The 10443-nt window shown below is 31.6% G+C and overlaps 1 protein-coding gene across 1 annotated transcript; it reads right to left on the bottom strand.

Annotated features, from left to right (window-relative positions):
* Positions 1 to 187: 187 nt before the first annotated feature.
* LOC113374449 (semaphorin-1A-like) lies at positions 188 to 9956 on the bottom strand (the record flags this gene model as incomplete). The annotated part of the gene is made up of 10 exons (XM_026614491.1): positions 9673 to 9956; positions 5050 to 5101; positions 4869 to 4959; positions 4691 to 4780; positions 4541 to 4621; positions 1679 to 1872; positions 1270 to 1608; positions 1001 to 1195; positions 660 to 931; positions 188 to 585 (listed from the first exon to the last, which is right to left on the bottom strand). Coding segments are annotated over exons 1-10 (1996 nt in total), but the record flags the coding sequence as incomplete, so codon positions are not given.
* Between the last annotated feature and the right edge of the window lie 487 nt (positions 9957 to 10443).

Genomic DNA, 10443 nt, shown 5'->3' with positions numbered 1-10443 from the left:
AGTTAATTTCTTATATTTATTGCAAGTATAATTAATAAATATAATGTTTTTATTGATCATAAATTGAATAGAGCGAATTTTATTGATTAATATTATCTATTAAGCTTTATCACACAAAACTGTTATTATAATTTAATTATTTATATGATGAAATATATAAGCAAGATATAAGAAAGATTCCAATTACCTATCCTTTCTTCGTCTCCATTATCATTCAAACCTCCTCCGTTCCTCAAAACTCCAACATCATCAGCCAATGCTCTAGAGCCTACAAGTTCAATAACGATTTCATTATCCAATTCATCCGATGAAATTCTTTTGTTTTCCCCGCTTCCATCACCAGAATGTCCAGTCTCATCACGACCCTTGTTGGCATCAGGTCTTCGTCTGGAAGCAGGCACTCCTGGCCATGTTTGAGACTTTTTGCAGAGTTCTGCATCACTATTGGCTACCGATTGGTAGTCTTCAGGGTCTAGACTCTGTAGGAAGCGTTCTTTGTTGGGATATGGGTGATCTTGTAGAGATATGCACATTTGGTTGCGTCGGTCGTAGGCACATTCAGGATTTCTTAGTTGTAGACACTCACTAGGAAATTAAAAACTCGTTAAATATATCTTCCAGCACATTGGTAGTATAAAATGTGGCAGTGTTGTACTCACCGACAATTGGAAGCTGATTTGCAAACAAATCTTGTATCTGCTGCCAGGACTCTTTCATCAGTTACAGCAACTAAAAATCTGTTATTTGCAGCACCTGCCATTCTTAGTTCCCTGATGGGTTCGCCTTGTGGTGCCAATTGCCATTCGGACACCAAAATAGGATTGCTTGCATTTAGGGACACTGCCAGGGCTGTATTTAGGGCTTGCAACACACGGCCATCATCCGTGCCGATGTACAGCATGTCGTAGGTTTTGTCATTTAAGGCTCTTATCTAAATAAAAGTTAAAAATATTTAATATATACACCAGAGTACAATTTTAATTTAAATTCTGCAACCAACCTGTGGTTGAACAGCAATACTGAACATCCTGTGTGACAAACTGACTCGTGTAATCAAAGGATGCCTTGTTAAACCAGGAATAGCAGGATCTAACAACGAATGTGCTCTGATGAAGTTAACATTATTGTCTGATAGAGTCCTAGAATCTTCCAAACAAGAACCTGGTCTGGGTACTGGAACTTGCTCAGGAGGCACCTGGATAAAAGAAACATAATATACCATTGCTCCATTTGTCTAAATAAAAGCACATAAATTTTTTTTTATCTTACTGGTAGCCAATTAGAATTAATCCCATGCGGTTGATGTTTGAACGAAGCCGTATCAAATAATTTGGCAACATGATCCATATCAAAAGCACACACAGCCGAGCCTCCAATTGCAGAAGGTGCTGTTGTAGCTACTAGATATACAACCGAGCTTTCCACTCCACCAGCACGTACACCCTTATGGGGTCCACTTACAGCCTGGACTTCATCGAAGTAAAATGGATAATCACCAGCAACTGAACAATTCAAACGAGCCTTCACAAAACTTGTCCAACGGTCTCCAAAATGCCTGGGACCTCCTCTGTCTGAGGCACATATGCGACCCACACGGGAATAAACCACCTGGATAAAGGATATATAAATGTATTAAATTTGTTTTTTAATTTATTTATATTCATCAAGGTATTATTACCTTTCCACAATTCATGTGTTCGACTGCAGTTTCTCTAAAGAATACATAAACATGTTCTCCGTATGTAACAGAACCCACAAATGCAGGATCATTAAGTTGTCTCAGGTCATATCGTTCAGTCCTTTGGGGACTTCTGTAGATCAATGGATCTCCTCCACTAAAATCTGCAGCAGTTGCCGAAAATAACGCTCCATCTAATAACATAACAAATATTATTATCTGGTTCTAGTTCTATTATAATATTACATTTAGTGGAGTCAACGGAGCGTTTTGGGTCTGAATTTTTTTACTGTGCTCCGAATTGCATGAAATTTTGGAAGTAGGTTCATCTTACCCTCAAGTTCAAAAGTGAAAACAATTCGGGTTCGGCGGGATGACACCTTTTCTCTATTGTGTAATTACATTTTTTCAAAATAACGTCGGAAATCGATAGAAGAACTAATCATAAGAAAAAAATGTCTTCTATAGTTTTTCAAAAAAAAAACTAATACTTTTCAAGTTACTGGCCACTAAAAATTCATATATTTTTGGCGTTTTTCTTCGTATCTTTGCAAATATCTCCTAAAATATACATTTTAACGAAAATCATGTAATGAACAAAATAATGTCAATAAAAATCTTAATAAATCGGTATTACATCAAGTGTTCTAGGAAAAAATTAAGCAAGATTTGAAAAAGCAAATTCGTTATTTGTTAGTTTTATAGTGCTCAACATAAGTTTTAAAATGAGTGCTGTTACAAGTTTTTTGCGTGTAAAATGAATGAGCTATCATACAAATAAGAAGCATATACGATGTTATTTTTTTTAAATCATATGGTTTAATAAGTGCCATTTCCACCAAAATTAGATTAATTCACATTCCATCCAGAATTCACTCCATTATAGACATCTTGATGGGTTCTAGCAGATTCACTACTTTAGTACAAACTATTTTCAGAAAACTCACGATTTTATAAAAACTTTTTTTCCGATTTTTTTAAAAATCGAATTCATTTTCATTATATCTCAAAAAGAATAAAAGATACGTATAAATGCATATAGATAAAAATGAAACGGATCTTTCTGGCTTATTATTGTTTTTTATTATTTTCCTTACACACAAAAATTGACAGAGTTATGATTGTTTAAATAGTGCGCGGCCGCGCAATCAGAGTCTCTCTCGAGCCCCTTAACCGTTCGCCGTTTCAAAATGAGAGGAGTTACGAAAAAAATATGATGAAAAAGTTGTAGCCCTTTCATTAACCTTTCAAATGGTATATTACAAATTGTGATGGAGTCGAAATTAAAGGAGTTATGACCCGAAAACTCATCGCAATTTAGTCGAATTGTGTCCATATTTCGAGAAATGTATAAGTAAGCAGTATTTGGTGCCCAAAACTATTGACTAAATAAATTAATATAGCTTTATATCATTATAGTCAAATGAAAGGTTAATAATTGCAGTAACAAGAACAAATATACGAGTTTAGACAAAATTATACTGGGTACTCGTGTTATATTAACTATTTTTATTCAAGGGTAGTTTTAAGAGTTGAACAAATTATGGATATGGTAATTATTTCCGAGAAATTGAAATAACACTCATATCATTTTGAAATTCTTAATTTTCTTTCAATTTCAAAATAATTTTTTCAAACAATTTTCATCAAGAGGTTGTTTTTAAGGGTCTAAAAAGGGTTAAAAAATTGATGATCAAGATAGAAAACATAAAGTATTATTAACTTCCCGTAGGGTAAGTTATTGTAATGGGCCGAAAATCGGAATTGAAAATTTTTACATTTCTCGACGTTTTGAAGGTTTCTGAGCGTTTTGGCATACCTCAGAAAAAATGGATGTGTGTGTGTGTGTGTGTGTGTGTGTGTGTGTGTATGTATGTATGGATACAAATTTTCGCCCACGTTTTCGGGCGTACGGATCAACCGATTTGAATGGTTCAAAAAACATTCGATTCCTATTGATAGGGAAAGAGCTGATTAGTTTTTGGCAAAGGCAGGTCCAGCCGTTTCGGAGATACGGAGCAAAGAGTGCAGAAAATAGAAATCGAATTTTTGAGAGAACGGAGTATCCGATTTGAATGATCTAAAAAACATTCAATTAGTAATGATTCAGAGAAGTGTTTATTAGTTTTTGGCAAAGGCAGGCCCAGTCATTTTGAAGATACTGAGCTAAATATGTAAAAAATGGCAATTTTTGAGAGAACTAAGCGTCCGATTTAAATGATTCAAAGAACTTTCTGCTTGTCTCAACAAAAAAATTGATTTTGGAAAAAAAAATTTTGTTCCAATTTTTTTTTTTTTTTTTTTTTTTAATTTAGTTTTTTGTATATCGAAAATATTTCAGATTTTATTTTTAATTTTGACTATAGTTCTAATATACTTTACAAATAATTTCAACTCTGCAATTCAGTTTATATAATTCTTATAAATATTAGACAATGTTACAATATTTATAATAATCTATTCGAAAACATTCAGTATTCCACGAACATTTCGTTACGGTACGGGAAGTTCCAGCAATTTGCCTTAAGGCACGATGCCATAATTGCCTCAAGACAGAATTCCACTTACAGCTAGTTTACTTTATACGTTGAAAATGATTTTATTACAAGATAAATGTATTAAAAATATTTTTTAATTGTATCCTATAACATTGAAAACGTTTACTAGCGATAAAACAGCTCTCAATATCCACTCATTTATTAAGGGATCGCAACTTCCCAAGGGGGTGGTGGCGGAACCCCAATTGTTTTCAGTTTTAAACTTGAGGTTAAGATCAACCTAATAAAAAAGTAAAGTAAAAAAATTCAGAGGTTATACCCCTTTTTCCTCCCCGTTTACTGCACTAATTGTCTTTTATCTTACCTGCATAAATAGCAGTGGAGTTGTGCGTTGGATCATAAGGGCATACTCCTATGCCTTCGAATTGTTCGTGTAACTTAGAAGCTTGTGCTTCACTGCTGGCAGTAATATTTGTTTGTGGCAAATTATTAGTATTGATCCCAGAATTGATACCATTGTTGTTCAGGTTGCGATACCTTCTGCACAAGGGCTTGAATGAGTTTGTGCCACAGACCAGGAGGGCGTTGGACGTATCTAGGGCTCCTGAAAATGTCGAAAATAGAGTTCATTAAAAATAGTCTTTCATGGAGTCTTAATTAGTAAAATAACGTCCTTAGTATTTTATCCCTACCGATTCGTATGTAGTTCTGACAATCTATTTCTGATTTTCCTTTCAAATAGCAAAGTTCTCTATGTGCACCGCTACTAGGCCATTCTATACGCTGAAAATTGAAATAAAATTAAATTAATTACAATACACGATTTTAATTAACTTGAGGATAATTAAATTTATGGAAAAACATTATGCATACCTGATTTTTGTTCTCTATCAGATCAGGAAGACTTAGATTGTACACTGCGTTTCTGGAAATAGAAAAGATAAGGATTAATTTTCTCAAAACTATGGCAGTTGCTATATATTCATTAATAATATTAAAGTGCGATTATAATTATTTTTATATTTAATTTATTTACTTTTATAATTGGTTTTTCAGACGTCAAAGTTTTTTCTGATCTTTTAAACGAAGTTTTGATATTAATGCCTCAATTACTTAATTTTTATTTCGAAATTATAACAATTGCAATATATTTATTAATAATACAGACGTACTATTTTATTTATTAACTTCCCGTAGGGTAAGTTATTGTAATGGGCCGAAAATCGGAATTGAAAATTTTTACATTTCTCGACGTTTTGAAGGTTTCTGAACGTTTTGGCATACCTCAGAAAAAATGGATGTGTGTGTGTGTGGTGTGTGTGTGTGTGTGTGTGTGTGTGTATGTATGTGTGGATACAAATTTCCAGTCACGTTTTAGGGCGCACGGATCAACCGATTTGAATGGTTCAAAAAACATCCGATTCCTATTGATAGGAAAAAGAGCTGATTAGTTTTTGGCAAAGGCAGGTCCAGCCGTTTCGGAGATACGGAGCAAAGAGTGCAGAAAATAGAAATCGAATTTTTGAGCGAACGGAGTATCCGATTTGAATGATCTAAAAAACATTCAATTAGTAATGATTGGGAGAAGTGTTTATTACTTTTTGGCAAAGGCAGGTCCAGCCATTTCGAAGATACGGAGCTAAATATGTAAAAATGGCAGTTTTTGAGAGAACTAAGCGTCCGATTTAAATGATTCAAAGAACTTTCCGCTAGTCTTAACAAAATAATTGATTTTGAAAAAAAATTTGTTCCAATTTTTTTTTTTTTTTTTTTTTTTTAGTATTTTGTATATCGAAAATATTTCAGATTCTATTTTTAATTCTGACTATAGTTCTAATATACTTTACAAATAATTTCAACTCTGCAATTCGGTTTATATAATTCTTATAAATATTACACAATGTTACAATATTTATAATAATCTATTTGAAAACATTCAGTATTCTTCGAACATTTCGTTACGGTGCGGGAAGTTCCAGCAATTTGCCTTAAGGCACGATGCCATAATTGCCTCAAGACAGAATTCCACTTACAGCTAGTTTCTATTTTTATTTCATATCTGCAATTATTTTATTTATTCAAATTTAAATTTTCAAACGTCAAAAATTTCTCTGATTCTGAAAGGTTAACCAACATGAAGAATTTTTGATAATTACTCAATATTCAATTATTTTTATATCGAAATTACAATTGCAATGTGTTTATTCATAAGACGAAAGTTCTATTTAATTCATTTGCAAATTCTATTTGTTAATACTTATTTTGTTTATTTATATTTATTTTTTCAAATGAAAAATCTCTTATTTTGAATGGCTGACCAACGTGAAGTTTTTTTTTTTTTAAATAATTAGTCAATATCTTATTAATTGATTATTTTTACTACTACAAAATTAAAGCAATTGCAATATATATTCATTAATAATATAAATGCTGCTGTATTAATTTTTATTCTTGTTTTATCTCTTTTATATTTATTTTTCAAAATATCAAAATTTCCTCCATTTTCTTTTAAATTTAGCCAACTTCACTATTATCTAACAAACAATTCCTCCTTTCTCTCGGCATCTAATTATTGTTTTTTGCTAGACTAAACTTAAGTTTTACGACATCTTAATAAATAAATAGGCAGAGTATAAACTACTTGAAATCTATTTCAATTCAAATTTAATGTCTGCCATAAAAGTGTTCCCGTGAAAAAAAAGGGACTGGTATTTGTAATGGAGGAGCTTTGAAAGGAATGAGTAATAGACTTTTAATTCTAATAATAATAATGTGTAGATTATAGAAATCTGAAGACTGTAGTAATGGAATGTACAATGGTAATGGAATTTTATTTTATAAAATTGTAATTGTTTATGTTGTTTTACGGCATTTTTTAGGCTAAAATTTTGAAATAACGAAAATGGCAGTTAAACAAATATGGCGGATTTGGTTGTTGACGTAAATGTCAATAGTGTGAAAAATGTTGCAAAAAATAACGTCAATAATGTAATTTCATAACTAGTATGATAAAATAAGTATAAAACAATCATTTAGTTAATTATTTATATTACTTCATTAAGTATTTTTCTTATTTCCTTCCTTCTCCTAGGTTGGCCCTTAAAGATTTTTTCTATATTTTTTCTAAGTTAACAATATAATTTAAATACGTAGTATGCAAATTATAGGTTACAAATCAAAATAAATTGTCAATTATTTTATATTTTGCAGCATTTTTTTAAATCTTTAATAAGGAAATATAATTCAATGGAATATAAAATTTTTTGTATCTGTGTCACATGATTCTTAGTGCGACAATAAGAGGAAGCTTTTAAAGTCTTATGTTAGGGGGGCCCCCTCGTTCGCCAGTTGCGAGTGTACGACAACCATTTAAGCCCATCGGAATGGCAATTGTTGCGGCTAATTCTATTTGAAGAGTTTAATTCAATTGAAATCAAAGCGGGCCAATTCTCTCTGCATCCATTCATATTATTTATACTTGTACTACCAGCAGCACTATTGTAAATTGTCTGGTGTGACTCTATTAGAAGATGGTAATAGATTATTGAAATATTTGAGAATAAGAATTACAAATGCCTCTGTCCATTTTCCAGGTGCGGTTTAATGAGTCTCTCTCCGGAAACCGATATTATTTTAAGAGTTGCGTTAAATATAAAATCGATATTAAATTCTCGTACGTAGCATGTTTATGTTTATTTAACTTTCGATGTTGTATACACATGGGGGGCACGTGTTAGCCGCGAACAGAATATTTTTAATCTAAAATTAAAATAATAATAATTCTACTCTCGGAACTGTTTATGAGAAGAAAGAACGGGAGCATTTAGCGAAACAAAACACTTGAGCGGACGGAAATAACCTTTAACAACACATGTCGGACTATTGCCTGGTAAAACGAGGGACCAGATGCATTTCGAAAAAAATCTGTTCGATAATTGAGAGAAGATTTATAAAACGACACGTTAACGAACAATTTTTAATAGTTTTCGTAGGGTAGGGCGGGGCTAGTTGAGCATAGGAGCAAGTTGAGCAATCGAAATATCTCGAAAACGATTTACCGTCCGTTTAGGCATTATATGGCGGAAAGATAGAGATTTGAAAGAAATAAACATCCCGCGATCGCCAGTGGCCGCTGGACAAATGATTGAGGCTCACGGCCGTTTTGTTTATTTTGAGACCAAAAAGTAAAAAAGTAATTCGTCACGAGTTTTCGTCTGGTTTAGTCAAATGTTATTTATTTTTAATCAGGTAAATGTTATTCTTCCATATAATTATAGTACTTTTAATATGCACAGAGATTCTGGGTATAATTCTCACGTTTTTTTATAAACTCACTTTTATTTTGAAATTCCGAGTTGGGGTTAGTTGAGCATAGTTGCTAAACTTGTTCTGTCACTAAGACAATTGCCATTAACTTCCAGAAATTAATTATTATTTTTAAGATTTAAGCTAAGTCTATGAGTAATAATATAAAGAAATAATGATTTTAAACAAAAATACTGAATATAATGGTAAAATAATTCCTAAGTTAATTAATCGTTAATTATTCAAAGCAAATTACTATAAGTTTTGTTTTCTCTGTCAATAAAGACTATAAATATAGAACTGGTTACTAAAAACTTATTTTATTTTATCACTAATCGACATTGAGCCTATAATTTCATTATACTTTCTTAGTGCTCAACTTGCCCCACCTATGGGGTACATTGAGCATACGGGACTTTTTGCACTTAAACAGCTGTAGCTTTTAAATTTTACTTATTACCAAAAACTAGTATTAACACTTTTGTTAAGCGATAAACAACAATACCATTAAGCCGTATAGCAATTTATTGAGACTTTTCATTGAGGAGCTACATCCGTTTAAGTAAAAATTTGCTCAACTAGCCCCGCCCTACCCTACTATTTGAATATTTATGGCGGCAAGTGAATTCGCCATCTTTGTTTACCTGTCACAGAAATCTACCAAAAACAGAGAAATCATAGAAGAATGCGAAATTAGAGAAATATTACAATGAATTGAAGCTTTATACTCATTTTATCAAATTAGCAATAAAAGGAACAAGTTTTTGACAAATTGTAGTTATTTTTTAACACTTTTGACATTTGGCAACCAAATCCGCCATATTTGTTTAACTGTCACAGTTATATTAAAGATTTAAAAAAATGCTGCAAAATAATAAATAATTTAACCATTTATTTTGATTTGTAATCTATGATTTGTATACTATGTATTTAAATTATATCGTTAATAAATTTGCCAAAAATAGAAAAAATCTTTGCTTACCTGTCACAGAAATTTGCCAAAAATAGAGAAATCATGAAAAAATGTGAAATTAGAGGAATAAGTTCATGAATTGAAGCTTTATACTCATTTTATCATAAATCGAGAAGTTTTTGACGAATTGTTAGTTATTTTTTTACAATATTTTTTAACACTTTTGACATTTATGACCGACCACTAGATCCGCCATATTTGTTTAACTATTTCCTTACCTTGCTCCAACTAATATCGAGTCTTGCGTCTCGTGCTGCAGGAGTTTAAAATACTGCTTCGTGTCTTTATCATTTAAATTATTATTAAAACTTAAAGTACTTCCCAAAAACTGTGGGACATTTGTTAAATCTGCATATTTGAAGAACTTCCTGGCCTGAGGCTCCTGCACCCAACCTTCCACAACCTGGTTCACCAGCAAATAATTAACCAGGAAAAATATAAAATAGCCTTTGGATATCTTGTGTCGATTTTTGTCTTCTGTGTCGACTTTTGTAGAATCCATTATGGTTAAATAAGTTATTTAATTATTTTAGTTGATTTGGTTAATGTTTACAGCAACATTTTTATTGGATTAAGGTCACTTTAGGGATGATAAAGTTTTTGTGGAATTTGTGTGAATTTTAAGGCTTTTGATTATTGTATCTTGGGCACTTGTCCTGGACCTCTGCATTTTTTTCTTTATGTCTGGAAAAGAAAGAAAAAATCTATGTAAATCATGTCAAACATTTTGTAAAAATATACAAAAAAATGAGAAATTCTAAAAGAAAAATCTCAAAAATATTATTAACTGCCTGAAGGAGATATTTGTGACATTTGAGTGCAAAATATTTCGACAATATTTTTAAAAAAATGACAAAAATCTGCAATCAAAATTTATTTTTAAAAAAATTCAGTTGGGAATTTGTGCTGATGATTTTTAGTACAGATCGGCCGAGCCATTTCTTCGTAATTAATCGTTGATCTTCTTATTTTGGACATTTTTCATTATT

The sequence above is a fragment of the Ctenocephalides felis genome, unplaced genomic scaffold (assembly GCF_003426905.1).
Source record: "Ctenocephalides felis isolate EL2017-DRISC unplaced genomic scaffold, ASM342690v1 CF-g0.4_SCAFFOLD_01790, whole genome shotgun sequence".
NCBI classification, from domain to species: domain Eukaryota; kingdom Metazoa; phylum Arthropoda; class Insecta; order Siphonaptera; family Pulicidae; genus Ctenocephalides; species Ctenocephalides felis.
Note: the sequence above shows the minus strand (reverse complement) of the source record. Positions and strands in the feature narration are given on the sequence as shown.